This window comes from Rhincodon typus, chromosome 36 (genome assembly GCF_021869965.1).
Source record: "Rhincodon typus isolate 14 chromosome 36, sRhiTyp1.1, whole genome shotgun sequence".
Classification (NCBI taxonomy): domain Eukaryota; kingdom Metazoa; phylum Chordata; class Chondrichthyes; order Orectolobiformes; family Rhincodontidae; genus Rhincodon; species Rhincodon typus.
The window spans coordinates 18,243,951-18,267,620 of record NC_063367.1 but is presented as its reverse complement, the minus strand read 5'-3'; the positions used below and the strand labels follow the sequence as shown (position 1 = coordinate 18,267,620).

General features: G+C 42.4%; 1 protein-coding gene across 2 annotated transcripts in view; it reads right to left on the bottom strand.

Moving 5' to 3' along the window:
* Nucleotides 1-23,670, bottom strand: part of pstpip1a (proline-serine-threonine phosphatase interacting protein 1a) — a 107,692-nt gene that overhangs the window by 7,640 nt on the left and 76,382 nt on the right. For both annotated transcript variants that reach the window (XM_048617280.1, XM_048617281.1), the window contains exons 9-13: nucleotides 18,122-18,201; nucleotides 15,544-15,642; nucleotides 14,186-14,282; nucleotides 9,396-9,486; nucleotides 786-862 (exon numbers count right to left, since the gene is read on the bottom strand). In XM_048617280.1, coding sequence (XP_048473237.1) covers nucleotides 786-862; nucleotides 9,396-9,486; nucleotides 14,186-14,282; nucleotides 15,544-15,642; nucleotides 18,122-18,201 — 444 coding nt within the window. The remainder of the gene's footprint in view (nucleotides 1-785; nucleotides 863-9,395; nucleotides 9,487-14,185; nucleotides 14,283-15,543; nucleotides 15,643-18,121; nucleotides 18,202-23,670) is intronic.

Here is a 23,670-nt window from a genome sequence, read left to right as displayed (position 1 = left end):
TAATTTATTTACAGTGTTGATTTTTTTCAGAATCCCTAGAGTGTGGAAGCAGGCCATTTGGCCTATTGAGCTCACACTGACCCTCAGAAGAGCATTCATCCAGACCTATCCCCCTACCCAGTCCTGTAAGCCTGTACTTCCCATGGACTAATCCACCCTAGCCTGCACGTCTTTGGACTGTGCAAGGAAGCTGGAGCACCCGGAGGAAAGCCATACTGACACAGGGAGAACATGCAAACTCCAAACAGACAGTGACCTAAGGGTGGAATCGAACCCACGTCTCTGTGAGGCAGTAGTGCTAACCACTGAGTCACTGTGCCATCCTAAGTGACATTATGAAATGATACCGATGCAGTGGATTAGCACTAGGAGTTGGAAGAATAGGATGGAAACAACAGTGATCAAATCGAAAACAGAAACTGTTGGAGAAAATCAGCAGGTCAGGCAGCATCTGTGGGGAGAAAGCAGAGTTAACGTTTCGAGTCCAGTGACTCTTCATCAGGGCAAGTGATGAATCAAGTCGCTGACCTGAAACCTTTTAAATCTTTGTACGGACTTGCTGAGCTTAAGAACTAATGGCATAATTTCGGAAGCAGGAGAGTTCTACCCAGTGTCCAGGCCAAAATCTTTCCTTCAATCAATCTCACGAGTATCAGATTATTATCTATTATCACTTTTTATTGCTGTTTGTGGGACCTTGCTGTGTTGAAAAGGAACACTGTGTTTACCACCTGCCCGATGATCACAAATGGCACTTTATAAATGCACATCTTCTGGTTTCTTACCTGGAGGTGGCGCTGTCACATTGATTGAATTGCTGCTACTGGACTTTGACGTAAGACCTGGTAACAGATGGGTAATCCTAAACAGCAAGAAACAGAGGTCACTGGCTTTAATAAAATCAACAGCAACTCAGAAAGAACAATAATTCCACGACCGTTTAGTTAAATGTGAGGATATTCATTATTTTTTAATTCATTCATGGGACGTGGGTGCAGCTAGCTTGATCAGCATTTGTTGCCCATCCCTAGTTGTCCTTGAGTTGATGGTGCTGCACTGTTGCAGTCCATGTGCTGTGTGTCGTTAGGGAGGGAGTTTCAGGATTTTGATCCAGCGACACTAATACAATCGGTTCTGCTATAATGCGATAGTTGCGTTCCTGTGCAACATCATGTTGTAGAAAATCACACCGTAGAAACAACAGGGCCTATGGGAAAAGTGGGATGAGGGACAGACCACCAAAAAAAGTCACTCAGAAGCCTAACACAAAGGATAGCACAATTTGAATAAATGTTTAATTCATATATAATGATGAAATAATAGTAAATTTAGCACTTTATCCTGAAAAAATATCAAGATGACTCGATGGGGGAGGAGGTTGTTCTGTACCTCTCACAGAAGGCAGTTTTTGACAAAGCTTGCAAAATGATCTCATGACGCCAGTGCAGAGACTCTTTCAGCACTAACATTGTACATATTCACGACAAAGCCTGTGAAACGATCGTGTGACGTTGACGTGTACTCCTCCACACACTAATGGAATCACGTTATAGCCAATACAAGTTTGTGTTTTAGAAATAGCGTTCCACTATCCAGCAATCACGTTACAGCCAATTTGCATTGACGTAACACGTGTTATAGCAGAACCGACTGTATATTTTCAAGTCAGGATAGCGAATGGTTCAGCGAGGAACTTGCAGGGGGTGGTGCAGCCTCTGCTTTTCTTGTTCATTGTTCTGTCACTTTGGATGAGCACTCAGTCCCCATATTTTATTTTAAAAGGCATTTGAAATTTTCCTGTGCTCCCCCAAAGGCACTGACTGGTATGGGGTGTGGATTGTTATAAATATCCCACCCACCGGGTCAGTCTGACCATTGCACAGTCAACAATGGATCTGTTTGGGCCACCAAAGCTTTCAGATTGGATGCAAATCTGTCTCACTCAGTCTAGACACTAGCACGTTCCTATAAGAGGGGAGTGAGCAGCAAGAGATTGGTGGAGTGGGGGTGGATCCAAGGCCAGAATTTACTGTCCCTATGGGAATAAATCTGACTGGTTTCACAGAGGGAGTCAGTGGGTTAGTAATTCAGTGGGCTAATGCTTTGGTTATTTAAATTCAATGAATAAATTTTGAATGTAAAGTTAGTCTCAGCAATGTGAACCATGAAACTATTATCCATTGTTTTAAGAACCCATCTGGTTCACTAATGTCCTTTACAGAAGGAAATCTGCCATCCTTATCCAGCCTGGGCTACTTGTGACTCCAAAACCTCGCAACCACTCAGTTCAAGGGTGTTAAAAAAAATAGGCACTGATTGCTGTTGATGCCCACATCCCCTGAAAGAATAAGAGACAGAGGACAGACCAGGGGTGAGATGTGGGACCTTCAGCTCAGTCTCTTATTGAATAGAGAGCAGTCACTTATGTATTAAAACACACTGGTACTTGGTAAGGAGTTAGTCATCATAGTCTCTTTAGAGAGAGACAACTGGTGGTGGTTTAACCTGAGGGTCGCTAAGTCTCAGATAAGGGGCAAGGTTGAGAAGGTGGGACCTTCATGGTAACTTCAGCTGCTACAGGAACTAAACCTGTACTGTTGGTGTCAACTAACCAATCTCAACTTGGTAATGTACAGTAAAAGTCATAGGACGTGTTTCTTAATGTCTGTATAAAATTTCACCTCCCAAACAATTCATTAGGAACAAAAAAGGACATCTTTTGATTTTTGTCCATGTTCATTACTGGCTCAGAATCATGAATGTAGAATCAGTTTAGGATTGCTTGTGTTGAATCTGGGTAAGTTAAATTTCCAAGTCCTCCAGTTTAGTGCTGTGACTAATTAGAATTTAAATGTTAGTAAATTACCAGTTTCATCTTTGATCCAATGACAGCATTAACAGAGATTTTTTAACATGCTTTGTTTGCTAAGCAGCTAATTTCTTTTTAAATTGGCTGAAATTTATGCTGAAGGAATTAGCAGAAGTACGGTAGAAGCGGAAGTACTGGAATGAAATTTGTCAAATTTTTTTTATGAATGTAGCTTTATATATTGTGGGAATGAACTGCTGCATACATTTTTCAGAATAAAACATGGAACATCTCAATCAGTGTCACAACAAGGTGTAGAGGTGGATGAACGCAGCAGGCCAAGCAGCATCAGAGGAGCAGGAAGGCTGACGTTTCGGGCCTAGACCCTCCTGTCAGTTCTGTTCTGTCCCAATAACCACACGTCTGATTAGTCACAAGGACAAATTGGATATAGCTTTAAACGAGAAATCTGAAGATCCGTGAAGGCTATTTTAGGGTTGCCTGCTCCCAGGTGGTCAGTGGGGTAGAGATAAGGGTTTCCCCAGCCACTCTGCTCAGCCAGAATAAAAGTAAATACTGCAGATTCTGGAGATCTGAAATAAAACAGAGAGTACTGGAAAAACTCTTGCAGCATCTGTGGAGAGAGAAACCGAGTTAATATTTCGACTCCGACATAACTCGTCTTCAGAATTTCTCCAGCATTCTTTGTTTTTGTTTTACAATAATCTGTTAGTTTCACGGCACCATTACCAAGACGATAGCTTTCAATTCCAGATTTTATTAACTGCATTTGTGGTCCCCAGCTGTTGTCGTGGGATTTTGTTTTCAATGCATTCACGGGATGAGGGCGTCGCTGGCCAGGCCAGCATTTATTGCCCGTCCCTAGTTGCCCAGAAAGCAGTTAAGAGTCGACCACATTTGAATCCATATTAGCCTGGGTCCTGTAGTTTACCAGTCCTGTGACATGACCACTATACCAGCACTACTGCATAAGGCTGGTGTATGTTGGACTGTGGGCTGTTAGCACAGCTGTAAAACAATATAAAAGCAGGAGAGCAGGGAGAAACCTGACTTGTCCCTCCTTGTAGGGAGCACATAATGTTTCAAATCAATGACCACTGATCAAAAGTGGTAAGCTCACTATCCTCTCCACATCTACTGTCTCTGGTTTTATTTTCAGATCTCCAGCGTCCGCACAAATTCTTTATTATTCATTTACAGGATGGTATCATCATTGGAAGGATCAATTGCCCAACCCTAGTTATCCTTCAGGGGAGAGATTTGATTGGCTCGCTCAACCATTTCAGAGTCAGCCCCATCACTGTGGGTCTGGAGTCACATGTAGGCCAGACAGTGGTCAATTTCATGAATTCATTGAATGGCACGGACATAAGTGAACCAGGTAGGATTTTACAGCAATCTAGTCATTCCAACTGATACCATTATTGCTTCGTAATCCCAGAGTTATTAACAGATTTAACTTAACTTCCCTGGCTGCTGTGATAAGATTCAAATTAACGTTGCTGTGCCATTAGTCCCAGCCTCTGAATTGCTCGGTCTGTTGACGTCATGACTATGTTACAGTTTCTGGCTCTGAACCCCATCTACCTGATGTTCACAGCACACCCCTCCCAGGTAGGGGCATGGGCAGGCACCAGAGGCAGGAGGCTTTGGGTGCTCACTATTGTACCTTCCATCTGACAGACGGCTTCCAGCTTATCTTATAAACTGGTTAGGTATTCCCCCTGGACTCCCCTGGATGTTCCCAATGACATCGCATTCTAAGGATACGGGGTAGACCATTTAGGACTGAGATGAGGAGAAATTTCTTCGCCCAGAGAGTGAAGAATTCACTGCCACAGAAAGCAGTTGAGGCCTAAACATTGAATGCTTTCAAAAAGAGGTTAGATATAATTCTTAAGGCTAAAGGGGTCAAAGGGTACGGGGAGAAAGCAGAAACAGGGGACTGAGTTGGATGATCAGCCATGATCACACGGAGTGGTGAAGCAGACTCAAAAGGCCAAATGGCCTACTCCTGGTCGTATTTTCTATGTTTCCGTAAGCCTTGGGTCAATCAACAGCTCACAGTTACCAGTTTGTGCCATTTTTAACAACTAGCTGCCTTTCAGGGTTTATTCCAGTGTCTCTGCAGGGAAATGGACATTCTAACTCCAATGAGGTCCAGTAATTGTAGCAAGTTCATCTGCAGTAGTTAATAGGCCTAGGGGACCTCAGTTTCCATAATCAGTGGTGAAAATCCAACTGAACACAAGACTAAATGATCTGCATTGTGAAATGTCTTGTGATTGCAAGGATGATGGGTTTAGTGTTAGTGTGTTAATCAGCTATTGCAAAGCAGAGGTGTTAATTGCTGGTGAATGACTGTTTAAAGGCCCACAGTCTGTACACAATGATTAACGTGTAACTAGACACACAACGCATCAGCAAACAGTTAATTTGTAGGTATACCTGTTAGGTAAATGTAAAAAATTAGGAAAATATCTGAAACACAAAAATATTGAAACATGGAGGTTAATGACAAGCACAACCAGAAAGACAGGACAGGTTCACGAATGACAACATTAAGAAATCCTGCTTTTGTTATTTCAATGATGTTGCCTTTTCATGTGGAGATGGTGAACATTTTATTAAAGGTTTGATGGGAACATTTATCCGAGGCGCAGCCACTCAGCGACCTACAGAGTTAAAGTGAACTTGTTAAAATGGAAATGTCTAGTGTTTTTTCCACAACCGCAGCGTCACACACTTCTCATTGCCTGCCACAGCATTCATATAGCACCTTGTGCAAGGAATAGAAATGGTCCGAGACGCCCACTTGCTGGCACTGTCGCATGCTGGAGTTTTAAAGCATCTGGTTATTCTACTTAGATTGCCTGATTCTTTATTCTATGAGGAATCGTTTCTTTTTCATCCAAAAATTGTAATAGTCAAACGATTATTGGCAATTCAATTTCCCACAGTCCTTCCATATATCCCTCATCTCCCAGTCCCAAAGTCCTGATTCTGCCATATCTCTCTGACCTCAATCCCAAACTCTTGCTGGTGATTGAGACTTGTCTGCTTTCTTGATCAATTCTCATCTGATATTTGGAGCAATCAAAGCAACTCATAGAGGCGGGTGGGGAATGACAGTGTCACTGGATTAATAACCCAGACACACAGACTAATCCTCTTGGGGCATGGGTTCAAATCTGTTTGAATTTAAATTTCACGAAAAACTTGGGAATTGAAATAATGTCTCAATAATAGTGACCATGAAATGATCATCAATTGGCATAAAAACCCATCTTGTTTACTAATGCCCTTTAGGGAGTGAAATCTGCCATCCTTACCTTGTCTGGTCTACGTGACTCCAGACCCACAGCAATAGGGTTGATTCTAAACTGTCCTCTGAAATGGCCAAGTAAGCCATTCAGTTCGAGGTCAATTAGGAAATGCAACAAATGCCCATACCCCACGAAAAAATAAAACAAACGTTCGTAACTAATTAGGAACAGCCTTCTCCTGTCTGCTCTGCCACTTAATAAGGTCATAGCTGATCTGATTACTCCATTTCACCCCTAATAACCTTTTATCCCCTTGCTTATTAAGAATCTCTGACTTTAAAAATATTCGCTAACTTCCAACTTCCACTAACTTTTAAGGGAGAAGTTTCCAAAGGGTCTCAACCTCCTGTAAGAAGAAAAATTCACTTCAATCTCTGTCATAAATGAGCAATCTCATTTTTAAACCTATTCTCAATTCTGTTATAATAGGAAACATTTTTTGCACATGCTCCCCATCAAGGCCCCACAGGATCTTGCATGTTTCAATCAAGTCACCTCTTAGTCTTATAACCTCCAGTGGATACAAGCCTAGCATGTCTCATTTTCCTCATAAGACAACCAGCCCATTCTAGGTATTAGTCTGGTAACGTTTCTCTGCTTCCAATGCATTTGTATCCTTCCTTAAATAAGGAGACCAATACTGTATTCAGTACTCCAGCTGTGGTCTCACCAAACACCAGTATATCTAAAGCATAATCTCCCATGATAACTTTCTATTAATTTTCCCAATTACTTGCTATACCTGCATCCTGACCTTTTGCAATTCATACACTACAACACCCAGATCCCTCTGCATCTCAGAGCTCTGCAACATCTCACTGTTTAGATAGTATTCTTCCTTTAAATACTCCTGACAAAATGGGCAACATCATATTTTCCCACATAATACTCCATTTCCCATGTCTTTGCCCACTTATCTATCTGTCTATTTCCCTTTGTAGCTCCTTACATCCTCTTCACAACTTACTTTCCTACTTTGTATCATCAGCAAATTTGGCAACCATACCTTTGGTCCCATCATCAAATTCATTTATATAAATTGTAAAAAGTTGAGACTGCAACCCTCATCCCTATGGCACCCCACTCATTACTAACTGCCAGTTGAAAAAAGACCCATTTATACCTGCTTCCTGCTTCCCATTTGTTATAAAGATGCTTTATTATTCATTTTAGAGTTAGAGTCATACAGCTCAGAAACAGACCCTTCTCTCTAACTTGTCCAAGTTTCCCAAACCAAACTAGTCCCACTTGCCGGTGTTTGGCCCATATCCCTCCAAACCATTCCTATTCATGTACCTGTCCAAATGGCTTTTATATGTTGTAACTGTACCTGCATCTACCACTTCCTCTGGCAGTTCATTTCACTTACAATCCACTCTCTTTGTGAAAATGTTGCCCCTCAGATCCCTTTAAAATTTTTCTCCTTACACCTTAAAAATATGCCTCCTAGTTTCAAACTCCCCCACCCTTGGGAAAAGATCCTTACTATCCATTTTATCTATACTCCTCATGATATTATAAACCTCTATAAGGTCACCCCTTAACCTCCTGCACTCCAGTGAAAAAAGTTCCAGTCTATTTTTATAACTCAAACCCTCCATTCCTGGCAACATCCTGGTAAATCTTTTCTGAACCCTCTCCAATTTAGTAATATTCTTCCTATAACAGGGCGACCAGAATTACACACAGTTCTCTAGAAGAGGCCTCACAATGTCCTATACAACCTCATCATGACATCCTAAACTCAAAGGTATGAACAATGAAGGCAAGATTTCTTTTTTATATACCTAATATATGACTCCTCCTCATTCTTGACCAGAGCGTCAATATCTTTATTCATCCATTGTTCCCTACTCTTACCAGCCTTACCCTTCACTCTAACAGGAATATAATGCCTCTGGACTCTTATTATCTCACTTTTAAAATCCTCCCACTTGCCAATTGTCCCTTTACCTGTGAACAGTCTACTCCAATCAAGTCTTGAAAGTTCCTATCTCATACCATCAACATTTGCCTTACTCCAATTAAGAACTTTAACTTTTATACACGGTCTATCTTTTTCCATAACTATTTTAAAACTAATGCAATTATGATCACTGGTCCCGAACTGCTCTCCCACTAATACTTCAGTCACTTTCCCTGCCTTATTGCCCAAGAGTAGGTCAAGTTTTGCTCCTTCTCTAGTAGGTACATCTACATATTGATAAAGAATGTTTTCTTGAACACATTTAGCAAATTCCTCACCATCCAAGCCCTTAGCACTATGGCAGGCTCAGTCTATGTTTGGAAAGTTAAAATCCCCTACTATTACAACTCTATTATTCTTACATATATCTGAGATCTCCCTTAATTTCTTAATTTCCCTCTGACTATAGGGGGAGGCTATAGTACAATTCCATGAAAGTGATCATCCCTTCTTATTTCATATAGCTTCACTGGATGATCCCTCAGAAATATCTTTTCTGAGTACAGCAGTAATGTTTTCCTTAATCAAAAATACCACTTCCCTTCCTCCTTGCCTCCCTTCCTATAGCATCTAAACCCCGGAACATTGAGCTGCCAGTCCAGTCCCTCCCTCAGCCATATTTCTGTAATAGCTATGATATCCCTGTCCCATGTTCCCATACACTCCCTGAGTTCATCTGCCTTACCTGTAAGATCCCTTCTATTGAAATAAATGAAGTTTAATTCTTCAGAGTTATTTCCATCATACATGGTAAAGCAATGTGGACAGTGGTTCATTTCGGCACCTGAACTTGTATTTCTTGTGAAGATACCACTAAAAGGGCAATTGGATACTTTTTTATTGAAGGTCACATGGCTTCAGCTAGTTGCTGGAAATCACATGCCCAAATTTACGACTTTGCTTTGGATGCTGTTTTGAATTCAGGTGGGCTACAGAGATGAGACAGAAAAGCTAGCAATCATGTTTAATTTCCCAGATCTGTACTCTCTCTCTTGTCTAGCCTCCACATTTTAAATTATCATGCCTTCCTAAATATATTTTCAAACGTCTCTGCTTCAATAGCATTCCTATTGAATGCTGAAGGTTCCATTTCCACTAATCAGATTTTCTGGCTGCACTATTAAGTTATGCAAATCCAGATTAGTAGTTAGAACTGAAACAACTTCTTGGATTCCTTTGGGTTCCCGAGCTTCCTGTACAGATTCTGATTTGGGTCCAGAGTGATCTGGAGCACAAAACCTAAGAAATTTGAAACCACATTTGTGCCATTTACCTTTTCAGCATCCCTCCATTCCTAGAAGAGGCGGCTGTGCGATTTTCTATAGTAGATAACTTGTCATAATAATTCTCGTATTCTATGGGAGCTGTGAAGGAGAAATGCAGGTCCAAGAGTAAACTCAGAATGGAAAACTCCTTTGTTAAACTTTTATAACATCAATCGCATTGTGTAACATAAGACAACACAGACGATCCGCCAAAGGCTAGACATAGTCACATCCCACGAAAGAATAAAAGCAGCGCACACATTTGTGCAATTTCACCAGATACGTGCTGTCAATATTATACCCCATTTTGCAGGTTTTGACAAGGCACTTCTCGACAATATTGGCACAGGAAAGGAGTGTCGATTTTCTGATCATCAAATTTATAAACTGCAAATACTGGTGGGCACATCATCTTTTGAAGCCTCAAATTAAATCCCTCCAAAAAAAAAAGAGGGGCCAACTTGTATAAAGTAAAAGTCACCATAGTCTTACCACACTACAGGGCTGCTCTCTCATTACAGGTGGGGAAAGAGAGAGAGAGGGAGGTGACTGGTGGTGGGTTTAACCTGAGGGTCACCACGCCTCAGGCAAGGGACAAAGATTGAGAAGGAGTGTCCTTCATGCCAGTGCAGGTGTTGAACCCATGCTGCTGGCATCACTCTGCACTGCAAACTGCCCACCCAACCAACTGACCTAATCAATATACCAACCAGCGTGCTTAAAACTGAACTGCCAGCTTTGTCATCATCTGTCCTCACCTCCCGCACATAGAGCCATAGAGATAAACAGCACGGAAACAGACCCTTCGGTCCAACTCGTCCATGCTGACTAGATATCCTAAATAAATCTAGCCCAGCATGTGGTCCATATCCCTCTACTTCCTATTCATATACCCATCCAGATGCCTTTAAAATGTTGTAATTGTACCAGCCTCCTCTACCACTTCCTCTGGCAGCTCATTCCATACATGCACCACACTCTGCATGAAAAAGTTACCTCTTAGGTCCTTTTTAAATCTTTTCCCTCTCACCTTAAACCTATGCCCTCTAGGTTTGGACTGCCCTACCCTGGGGAAAAGACCTTGACCCTATCCATGCCCCTCATGATTTTAAAAACTTCTATAAGGTCACCCCTTGGCTTCCGATGCTCCTGGGACAAATAGCCCCAGCCTATTTAGCCTCTCCTTGTGGCTCAAGCCCTCCAGCCCTGGCAACATCCTTGTAAATCTTTTCTGAACCCTTTCAAGAATCACAACATCCTTCCTATAGCAGGGAGTTTGAAACTGCACACAGTATTCCAATAGTGGCCTAACCAATGTCCTGTACTCAATGCACTGGCCAATAAAGGCAAGCATACCAAACACCTTCTTCACTATACATACTTGCAACCCATTCCACATCACCTGCTTGATCCATTGTGTCTCGTTAGAAGCTGCCAGTTTGTGGGGTGGTTAAACAGGATTGTCTTAAATGGTGCGATTTACAGAAGTTGAAAAGTCAGACACCAGGGAGCCACAATGTCCTGCCTGTGGGTGCCACTTCTAATCCCTTCCTGAATAACCGCCTGACATTTAGTGTCATTTAAACTGCTCATACCTCAGAATGTCATAAATCTCAAACTGTGCTCCCTCAATGGCTTGGCTTGCTGCCTAATGAGGAACTAAGACTCACAGATTGGGAAATTACACAGAATCCACATCACAGTTACAGGCTATTTCGCCCAACTGGTCCATGCCAGCAATTCTGCTCTACATGAGCTTCCTTCAAATTCTACTTCATCTAACCCCCATCAACATATCTTTCTATCCCTTTCCCACACATAGACTGGTCTAGCTTCCCTTGCAATGTATTAATACTATTCAACTCAACTACTTGTGACAGAAAGTCTTGTGATGCAGTGGATAGAATCCCTGCCTCTGAGGCAGAGGTTCCTGGTTCAAGTCCCACTCCAAGACTAGATGGCCAAGGAAGTTATGTTGACAGCATGGGCAAACAGGTCAAGGGTCAGCCTGTAAATCACCCTACTGGGAGGTGGTAAGATCAGAAGGCACTTCTGGGTCAGCCGTGGATTTCACATCTACATGAGGGAAACAATGTCGTAGCCTTTACTATCATTAGCCACAGCTCCAGGTTATAGTGTGCAATGGCAGTATCGTGGTCCTAGTCCCACACATCTCTCTCTCCTAGGAGCTTCTGTTAGAGCCAGGAGAAATGGACCGACAAGACAATTTCCCTTCTCCAGCTTGGGGTGGGGAGGTGGGGGCGTGCTGGGTGCGGGGGGCCGGGGGTGATGGGTCGGGGGGGGGCATGTTTTTAGAAGCCTTCCTGCACCTGCTCCCCCAACCCTGAACTCATACACTGCATCAAGTCTGTGATCTCCTTGCGCACAGGGAATCATAAACACAAGGAGGCCATTCAGCCCAGCATGCCTGTGCCAACTCTTCCCAAGAGGTATCCAATTAATCCCTTTCTCTACCCTCTTTGCTTTTTCCCATAGCCCTGCAGCCTTCTGTTTTTCTCTCCAATGTGCAAAATCTGTGCTCTCTGTGGTTAGAGAAATACTTAACAGGAAAGCAGTTCACTGCATCAAAACTCTTCATCATTTCGAACAATTCTATTCAATTGATCAAGCTGCTCACCAATACAGCACAGGGCAATGAACACACCCATGAAACCATCAGGTGATGGTGAGGCAGGTTTTCTGCATGTACCCTACAATCAGACAACCAATGGCACTGGGCGATAGTATGGAAATCAGCTCCCCAGAGGCTTTGGAACAGGCATTGAACAAATGAAACTTGAGACCTGAATATTCACCATTTTTTTAGGAAGGATTTGAAGGCCTTTGATGGGATACAGAGGAGGTTTATCAGGATAGCTCTATAATCAATGGAATTTAGCAATAAGGTTAGGTTGGAAATCCTGGGTTTAGTCTCCTTAGGAAAAAGGAGGTTGAGATTGGTGTGTGGACATGCCCAGCTCACTACATGATAGAAACTCCTGCTCTTGATGAAGGCTGTGCACTTTAAGTGCAGGAAGCTACAGGTCAGCTTTGTCTAGTGTTGGATAGGGAAACCACTTCCTGGTTTAACTAGGACAGTCGCTTGTAATTAACAAGATTGAGTTTATTATATGTTACCAAGTGGTTACATTGATGTGTTGGACGCTGTTATACTGTCTGAGGACCAGATGTATGGTCTCACTTCTTCAAGATTCTAAACTGTTCTGCCCACAATTCTAAAAGACCTCATCTTAAAGCACTCCCCAACATTAACCCTTTCTGACCCATATACAACAGAGGGGAGGTTTGGTAGGGGTGTGCAAAATAATGACATGTTTGTTAAGGTAGACAAAGAAACACTTTTCCCATTAGCTAATGGTACAAGGATGAAGGGTCACAGATTGAAGGCCTTGGGCAGAAGATGTAGGGAGGAATGTGAGGACAAATTTTCTTACACAGCCATGGTAATGACCTGAAGCTCACTGCCTATGAGGGTAGAAGGGTAGGTGATCACTGATTTCAGGACACTTGGGGAGAAGAAGCTTGAAACGATACAGTGGCTCAGTGTTTAGCCTGCTGCCTCACAGCGTCAGGGAGCCAGGTTCGATTCCACCCTCGGGCGACTGTCTGTGTGGAGTTTGCACATTCTCCCTGTGTCTGCGTGTGTTTCCTCCGGGTGCTCCAGTTTCCTCCCACAGTCCAAAGGTGTGCAGGTTAGGTGGATTGGCCGTGCTGCATTGCCTGTAGTGTTCAGGGATGTGTAGCTTATGTGGGGTGGGTCTGGGTGGGATGCTTTGTGGTTCGGTGTGGACTTGTTGGGCCGAAGGGCTTGTTTCCACACTGTAGGGATTCTATAAAAAATTCTATAAATAAATTACACGGAGCAGAAGAATTGGACTGGATTGCTCATCAGAGAGTTCATGTGGATCCAATGGGCCATTTGGCCTCCTTTGCTGTTGTGCAGAGGGACCTTGCACATGAGTCACAAAAAGTTGGTTTGCAGGTGCAGCAGTTCATAAAGAAGGCAAGTGGAATTTTGTCCTTGATTGCTAGAGGGAAGGAGTTTAAAAACAGGGAGGTTATGCTGCATCTGTACAAGGTGCTGATGAGATCACACCTGGAGTACTGCGTACAGTTTTGGTCTCCTTACTTGAGAAAGGGTGTCCTGGCACTGGAGAGGGTGCAGAGGAGGTTCACGAGGTTGATTCCGGAGTTGAGGGGGTTGGCTTATGGGAAGCGATTGCATGGACTGGGACTATACCCATTGGAATTTAGAAGAATGAGGCGATATCTTATAGAAACATATCAAATTATGAAGGGAATCGATAAGATAGAAGCAGGGAGCTTGTTTCCACTGACGGGTGAAATTAGAACTAGGGGGCATAGCCTCAAAATAAGGGGGAGCAGATTTAGGACTGAGTCGAGGAAGAACTTTTCACCCAAAGGGTGTGAATCTGTGGAATTTCCTGCTCAGTGAAGTAATTGAGGCTTCCTCATTGAATGTTTCTAAGGCAAAGACAGATAGATTTTGAACAGTAAAGGAATTAAGGGTTATGGTGAGCAGGAGCGTAAGTGGAGCTGAGTCCACTAAAAGATCAGCCATGATCTTATTGAATGGTGGAGCAGGCTCAACAGGCCATATGGCCTACTTCTGCTCCTGTTTCTTGTCTTCTTATGTAACTCTAGCCCCAAGTCCCTCAATGACATTACTCTCTTGGATGTCCATCAAAAGCTGTTTAAAAATTGTGGATGTTCTGATCTGCTTCGTGGGGAGGTAGAGAAGCAAGTAGGGTCTTACCTGGTGGACTTGTTCCAGTCATCTTCTTCTGAATGAAACAGTCCATATCTGCATCAATGTCACACAGCTCCAAAACCTTCCTCGTCTCCTCATACAGCTGTAGAGAGGGTAAAACATTGGATGAAAACTCAAGCTGCAATATGTGGACATTCTCACTCACCAATTACATTCTGGATATCGCCAGGGAATCAGAAAAAATGCAACTCAGCAGTCACTCATCATTCAATGTGCAGTAACATTGATCAGGATAACAGCTTGCTCTATAAACATTTGTCAACAAATAGCCAGAGGGTGCTGAAAGATCCCAATCTCTGTGTTGTTATGATGAGGAGGTGCCGGTGTTACACTGAGGTGGTTAAAGTCAGTAGTCACATGACACCAGGTTATAGTTCAACAGGTTTACTTGAAACCACAAGCTTTCAGAGCACTGCTCCTTCGTCAGGTGAACTATAACTTGGTGTTGTGTGACTTCTAAATAGCTAGAGCTTCAAGAAACGTACCTTATTAGTTGTCAAGTACTTTAAGGTCACCCAAAGGCACTGTTACGAATATATGTCTTTCTACAACTGCCCAATTCGAGGGAGGAGGCCACTCCCACTGCCAATTTCTAAGCAATGCCCTACTATGGAAGTGATGGGGGCATTTGGACATCTTCCACTGAAGACTTCATTCAAGAGGAAGTTGGATAAGTGATTAATAGAGAAATCTAGGGGAAGGAGATGGAAACAGGGTGAAATTTAAGGAAAACGGAAGAAGGCTTGTGTGGAACATAAAACTTGTGCTGCAAGTTCGAAGAAAACCAGGAATCAGTTTAGTTCTGACAGCCTCCCAAGGTCAAATTTCAGAATAGCATAGACTGTCCAAGAAAGATGTCATTTAAGAATCATAGAATTCCTACTGTGCAGAAAGAGGCCGTTTGGCCGTCAAGACTGCACCTACCCTCCATTGATTATTTCGACACCCCACCCTATCCCTGCATTTCCCATGGCTAATCCACCTTAACCTGCACATCTATGGACTGTGGGAGGAAATCAGTGCACCCAGAGGAAACCCAAACTCCGGACATTTACCCGAGGCTGGAATTCAACCTGGGTCCTTGGTGCTGTGAAGCAGCAATGCTAACCACTGAGCCAGCGTGCCAACTTTCTGAAGCCCTGGCCCAGTGCCTTCAAAGAAGAGAGAATAAACCTCTGCCAAGGAGGATTGAGCTCTTGGCCAAGTTACTGGAGAGCTTCTGGGGAGGGAGGTGACAGAGCAAAAAAAACCAAATTTAAAAATGGGATAGATTGAAGTGTTGATTTTAAGAAGCCACAGCAGAGTTGAGGACCAGGCAGCATTCTGGTCAATCAGTACAATACCTCGTCGTCCTTCACACACTGCAATGACAGCTGGTTGCAATGCATCCACAGGGCATTCCTCAGGTTGTTGATCCTATCACACTCCTGCTGGTGAAACACCTGCAAGTCAAACGGGGAACACTGATGAAGAATGAGCCACAGCATTACCACCGCCCAAAGCATGTTCAAACACTCTGACCAGAGAGGCACAATTTAGATTCAAAATTCCCAGGGGTAGTTCGCATTTACTGAATTCCAGTGAGTATCAGACAGTGTCAGGGATAAGACCACAAGGCATAGGAGCAGAAAATACGCCATTTGCCCATCGAGTCTGCTCCACCATTCAATCATGGCTGATAAGTTCCTCAACCCCACAACAATAGGCAGAAGCCAGCACAAAGACATAGAGTTCAAAGAGACAAGACACATCAACGCATTGAGACAAACTGACCCTGGAACTACCATAAATTTTAGCTTTCATAATGAAGTAATTTCTCTACTTTTCACAGGCAACCAGGTTTTCAAGATTAAGATGACATTTTTACAAATATTATTCACAAAGGATGACAAAGTTGATTTTGTTAGATCAATTTGGAGTTGATTGGGCCAATGATGACTGCTGAAGATCTAGAGTTGGTTCTTCAATGAAGCTCACATCAAGTCTCCCCCAACTTTTCCTTCTCCAAAGAGAGCAATCCCTAGGGGCTTTCCTTTTCAGAGACCGATCATCAATGCAATTCTCTTCTTGAATGGAGACTTTTAAGACGTTCTACAGTGACCTATGGTTACCTACATATGTGCGATTATATGGTCAACATCAAGTTTGGCTCCAGTGCTTGAATACCATTATAAGATTTGCTCTCATCACCATTCACAATGATCCCAGCACTTAACACCTAGGTTAATACAATATCAGATTGTTTTATCAGGAAAGACTGAGGAACCTATTGAAAGAATATTAGTAAATTGGAGAGGGTTTCAGAAAAGATTTACTAGGATGTTGCCTATTCATGTACCCATCCAGATGCCTTTTTAAATGTTGTAATTGTACTTGCCTCCACCACTTTCCCTGGCAGCTCATTGGGTTTATAAAATCATGACATGCGTAGATAGGGTGAATAGCACAGGTCTTTTCTCTAGGTTGGGCAGTTCAAAACTAGGGGGCATTTTTTAAAGTGACAGGAGAAAGATCTAAAAGGGACCTAAAGGGAGCCTCTTTTCATGCAGAAGAGGGTGGTTCATATGTGGAATGAACTGCTAGGGGAAGTGGTAGATGCAGGTACAGTTGCAACATTTAAAAAACAATTGGACATGTACATGAATAGGAAAGATTTAGAGGGATATGGGCCAAATGCAGGCAAATGGGACTCCTTTAGATTGGGAACATTTGTCGGCATGGACGAGTTAGACCGTAGGGTCTGTTTCCATGCTATGACTCTATAATCTGGGAACATTGCCTCTCATTCTTCAACACTCAAGAGACTATCTTATTGAAATTTGTGAAATTCTGATAGGATGTCACAGAGAGGCTGTAGTTAGGATGTTTCCCCGGGCTGGTGAATCACGAACCAGGGGACTTCATCCCAGAATAAGCAGCAAGCCATTTAGCACTGAGATGATGAATTTCTTCACCCAGAGTATGGTGAATCTCTACTCCAGAGGGCTGTGGAAGCTCAAACATTGGTTCAAGATAGAGATCAATCGATTTCTGGAGACAAATGACATCAAGGAATATCAGGATAGTATGGGAAAAGTGGCCATTGGTGTAGATGATAAGCTAAAGTCTAATTAAATTGTTGGGGCAGGTTCAATGGGCTGACTGGCCTCTATTCCAATGTTCTATGTACACCGGCTAATTGAACAAAGTATTGAAGGCTGTCTGAACTTTCATGGGAAAGAGGCCAAGAAAGAATTAACACTTTGAGGAACTGATGACAGGAAAAACATATGACACTTGGAGTTGACATTCATCCTTAAACAGGAAGAACAACACCTGAGGTCTGGTATAAAAAGTGCTATTTGAAACGTAGGGGCGTCATAGCAAGGAAATTATGTTGAACCTGTATAGGACATGGGATCAGCCTTGACAGGGTATTGTGTCCAGTTCCAAACGCAGGCCTTTTGCAGAGATGAAGGCACTGCAAAGATTGCAGAGACTGATTCCAGGGATGAGGGACTTAGATTACTTGGATGGATTAGAAAGACTGGGTTGGAGAATAAGGGTTGACAGGAGATTTGATGGGAGTTTTCTCCAGACGGAGCAGATAGGGAATAAGCATCCCCATTGGTGGAAGGATTGAGAACTAGTGGGGACACGGATTTAAAGTGATTGTCAAAAGAAGCAAATGTAACTTGAGGAAAAACCTCTTTTATGCAGCGAGAGGCTAGGATCTGGAATCTGCCTGAGACAGTCATGGAGGCAGGTTCAACTGTGCCTTTCAAAAAGGAATTAGGGAGTGGGATTGGCTGAGTTGCTCCTCCAAAGGGCTGGCAGGACACACTGGGATGAAGGGCCACCTCCTGTGCTGTAACCATATGAGCTATTATCAAATTACTGTTGAAAGGGAAACACCCTTCACTAAAGGAGATTTACAAGTACCTCACAGGTATTGATGTGCTCTTGTTCCCACTCTTGTCGAACCTTGTCCAGTTGCTCCACATTCTGTTGATAAACGCGTTCTGAAAAACAAAGTCAAAAGCCCCCAAAGGTTTTATGTCAGAATTGTCACTGAAATGTGTGACTTACAGAAAACAACTTCACACAGAGTGTGAACTGCCCAGGGAGATGTTCAAAGGTAATATCAGCAAGTGTTTGAGAGAGTGTCAGGCAGCACTTGGTGTGATAAAAACTGTCAGCTCATGGATGGATATGGTAAACTCTGTATTCAGTTTCTGAACTTTGGCTGGTGGCTGTATATTCTTGTATTTTGTGTATAATAATCTAGCCCAAAGTAATATGCTCAAACAGTAGAGCGATGTGGAAGTTGGCTAAATGGCTAGAGTGTAGTGCAAAATGATGTTGAAAGCACAGGTTCAATTCCTGCTAATAACTATAATAGGCTATGGACACCTAGCTCTGCACCTCACCCCATGTTTGACATTGCCTGATGCCCCTCGATCTATATAACCGATCATCTCTCCCTGTTAAAGACAGATGTGGACTACAGCTAGTTACTTGGCACAGCTTAGTGATGCTGCAACTACAAGATATATCTAATTCTTTATATTCCCATTCTCTCTCCTTCTTTGCTGAAGACTAGGACATTGGTTTAAGGTGTTAACCCATAGGTCCTGTACTGCTCTAAAAAGACATCAGAACTGTGCTTGGGAACGGAACACAAATCTAAACTCAAATTCAACCGCGTTTTCTAAACATAGACAATGATTCAATGGCATTCCAATTCCAAAAAAAAAAATTCCTCTACATCTAACCTTGTGTGGCTAATGATCAATTACCCCTGTGCACCTATAATAATGCCAGACAATCAGATCAGCAGCCCTGCTGCAAACTTGTCACCTTGAAAAGAAATACTACCTATTTTATTGTAATCAATCAAAGTCTACTATATACATGACTGAGACAATCCAGTCAACCCCTTTCCAGAAAACAGTCAGCCAATGAGTCTGGGCCAGTTTGGTATTTAAGTTAAAGATGACTGACCACCAAAAATATTCACTCCCAACACCACAATGTGGCTGTAACCACTGCCCTGTTGAGTAATATGTATCATCTTCAAGGTGCACTGCACAAGATGACAGGACACCTTTGACAGAATCCTCCAAACCTGTGACCTCTAACACCCAGAATAACAAGGGCAGCAGATACAGGGGAACATCCTCACCTGCAAGTTCCCCTTCACTGTTGCTGAGTTAAAAAACCTGGGGCTCCCTTTCTAACAGCACTGCGGCTTGAATTACCACAAACAGTTTGTAATGATTCACTAAGATGGCTTACTGCTACCTTTTCAAGGATGTGAAGGAATAGGTAACAAATCCTGTCAAATGATGCCTACAACCCACAAGCAAATATTAAAAGAAGCATCTAATATACAAAGATTATCCTCTCCTGAGTTTCTGATTTCAGTGCCATTCCAGGACATGCCAATCTAACCCGAACCCCATAAATTGTGCAACCAGCTCCCAACTAGTCAAGTAAACTTAATCAGATTCACTTTATATTTCAGGAACAAAAACAGAAGTTGCTGGAAAAGCTCAGCATCTGTGAAGGAAAAAAAAGTGTTAACGTTTCGGGTCCAGTGACCCTTCCTCAGAACTGGATCCGCAGTTCTTTTCTGATGAAGGGTCTAGGCCCGAAACGTCAGCCTTTCTGCTCCTATGATGCTGCTTGGCCTGCTGTGTTCATCCAGCCCTGCACCTTGTTGTCCCGCAGTTCTTACAGTTTTCTTTTTAACTTTGTACTTCCATGGATAGAAACAAAAGTCATTCTCACCCGACAACCTTAACCAGAATGCACCTTAACCAATATACAAATAACTCAGACAAATTTGCTGGAAAAGCTCAGCAGGTCTGGCAGCATCTGTGAAGGAAAAAACAGAGTTAACGTTTAGGGTCCGGTGACACTTCCTTAGTGGACCCGAAACGTTAACTTTGTTTTATCCCTCACAGATGCTGCCAGACCTACTGAGTTTTTCCAGCAAACTTGTTTTTGTTCCTGATTTACGGCATCCGCAGTTCTTTCGGTTTTTATTACAAATAACTCAAGCCGATCTTGACTTGAAGATCAGGCTTTCTTATTTTAGCATTGAACACCAGGAAATACAGACTCCAATAAACACCTTGATAAGCAAATCCAGAGAAAGCTTCAATAACTGTCTGAAATTTGGTGAACGTACATTTCGTTTATAATTTCTTAATCAATGTACTTTTCCAGATATACAGAATGCAAAATGACAGCATTGCTAAAGTCTGCCTGGCACTTACAAATGAGAGCAGGTTAGTTATTTTAAAACCCCACAGGTGATGTGTAAATATGAATCAGTGACTAGGCCTGTTTATGACTGAGACAGATGGTTTGCACTTATTTTCTGACACTTATCTAATGGCAGAAGCAGCTAATTAACACTCTGACAAAGACAGTGTGATATTTCCAGTCAAGGTGTTGGTATGACATCCATCTGTTAACCAAAAGATTCTGTAATTTCATCCTATCGCAATAACATTTTTATTGTGTCCACCATTATTTCACATGTGGAAGCAGAGTGTGAATGTAATTTCTGACTAGAATTGGGAGTAACTTCCCTCAACATAGAAAATAGGAGCAGCAGTAGGCCATTCGGCCCTTTAAGGCTGCTCTGCCATTCAATATAATCATGGCTGATCATCCAACTCAGTCCCCTTTTCCTGCTATCTCTCCATACTCTTTGATCCCTTTAGCTCTAAGAACTATATCTAACTCCTTCTTGAAAAAATTCAATATTTTAGCCTCAACTGCTTCCACAGCAAATTCCACAGACTCCCAACTCTCTGGGTGAAGAAATTTACATCTAACATTTACATTTGGCGGTACAGACATGATAGACCAAACAGCCTGTACAATCCTACTGTTTAGTTCTATGATAACACCCCACTACTGAGACAGCAATATCAGGATTTCATATTTGTTGGCAATATGTTTTGTATCCAATTGGCCAGTTAAATCACTGGCCAAATCATATTATTTACAATTGGAGTCAATATTCCATTAATAGAGGTTAATTGTTTGGTTGGCTTGGGTATTAACTGGGGACTTAGCTCTGTTTAACCAGACTGAAAGTGTGCTTATTGTAACAACATGTTACGTGTTTCTCTATGAACATAAGCTCACAGGAAGCTCCTTGCACAGTGCTTACTCTTCCTAGCAGTCACATGGAAGACTGGGGTTTGATCCCCTGTTGGGGAGAGGTTGCTCTCTGTGCAATTGGCTGTGGATAAAGAGGTGTGTGTTTTTCGGGTTTTTGTGGCATCGCGGTGGTTCTCCTACATCTGGGCTAGAGGTTCTGGGTTCAAGTGCATCATAACAGATTCGAGGTGCATCCTGTAACAGAAATACAGGCAGTCCCTGGCTTGCAAATGGGTTCTGTTATAAGTCATAATCATAAGAGTCATACAGCACAGAAACAGACCCTTCAGTCCAACCAGTCCATGCTGAACATAATCCCAAACTAGACTAATCTCACCTGCCTGCTCCTGTCCCATATCCCTCCAAACTTTATCTATTCATGTACATATCCAAGTGTCTTTTATACGTTGTAATTGTGCCCACATCCACCAATTCCTCAGAAAGTTTATTCCACACATGAATCATCCTCTGTGTAAAAAATTCGTTCCTCATGTTTTTTTTAAAATTCCTCTCCTCTCACCTTAAAAATACACCACCCTAGTCTTGAAATTCCCCAGCCTAGGGAAAAGACACCATTAATCCCATCGAGACCTCTCTTGATTTTATAAACTTCTATAAGGTCACCTCTCAACCTCCTATGCTCCACTGAAAAAAGTCCTAGCCTATCCAGCCTTTCTTTATAACTTAAACCTTCCATACCTGGCAACAGCCTAGTAAATCTCTTCTCAACCCTCTCCAGCTTAATAATATTCTTTGTATAAAACGATGACCAGAATTGGACACAGTATTCCAGAAGAGGCCTCACCACTGTCCTATACAATCTTCAACATGACGTCCCCAACTCCTATACTCAAAGGTCTGAACAATGAAGGCAAGCATGCTAAACGCCTTCTTCACCACCGCCTAAATGTGATGCAAACTTCAAAGGATTATGTACCTGAAACTCTAGGTCTCTCCGTTCTGGAGTCCATTTGCAAATCGACTTGCCTAGCTATCAATACATTAAAAAATTAATGTCTCCAAGTCAAACTGCAGAAACTAAATGTATCATTTTCTTCCTTACATTTAAAGATGGTTGCTGAAGAGTCTCAAATATATGTATTATTTTAATCTTGACTTGGTATCAAAAGAACGTTTCAGTCTATAGTTATCTTTGAACAATCAACATTGGTTTTAACACCATTAGGATGCTATATTTATCCTGTGAAGTAATGCATGTACTGTTCAGAAAGTTAAATAACTAAACCTTGGCAAAGCTACATCTGTGACGTACTGTAACGGAAGCTTCATTCCTATTTTAAACAAAGCGACTAATCTACTTATTTTAACAACATTAACACAGCCCAAAATCTCCTGAAAAGTGCAACCAACCTATTATTACAATTAGAAGGCGCAGTTCCGGTCCACAGCTGTTGATAGGGATGACAGTAATTAAAGGATAAAATGATTATAGGGAATGTGGAAGATTATTCCTGTCTAACTTGGCTTCTCTCTGTGTGCTCCAAGTTCATAGTTTCAATGTCAATATGGTCCAGTTGCCTCCAAGCCTAAACGTTTCTGGTTGGACTCTTGTGGTGCAGTGGCAGTGTCTCTGCCTCTAGGCAGAGTCCCACCTGCTACAGAGGTTTGCCTAAACAGGTTAGTTAAAAAAAACTCTATAAATTATTGGTTATATCCCTACTAAGGACCTCTGTACATAACCTTAATGGTCAAGCATTGTATGGAAGGAGAGTTGCATTGCTGAAGGTTCTGGTCTTCAGATGGGACTCAAAGCCATGGTCCTGTTTGTGCTAATAAAGACAAAATACTGTGAATGATGGAAATCTGAAACAAACACAGAGAACACTGGAGAAACTCAAGAGGTCTGGCAGCATCTGTGGACAGAGAAGCAGAGTTAACTTTTCGAGTCCAGTAAAATTCTTCTTCAGAACGTGAAGAAGAGTGACTTGGGACTTGAAACATTGTCTGTTTTTCACTCCACCGATACAGCTGGACCTGCTGAGTTTCTCCAGCATTTTCGGTGTTTGGTTCTATTTGTTCCAGTGGTTCAAGTCACCAATGAGAAGATTGCACAGTTCTCCTGTTGAATGGGGGTGAGTGGGGGCGAGGGGGGGTGATGCGGGTGCTGTGTTCTTTGGTATCTTGATAGAAGCTCCCCCCTTCTAACACAAAACAAACCACAACACCAACTGGGCTCATTGATCCAGCTGGCTTTTGGAATTTGCCACTGGAAAGCTGGGATATTTCTTGGTTTAATTAACAGCAGCATGACACCTCAAGGCAATTGGTTCTTGGTGAACCGGCATGTC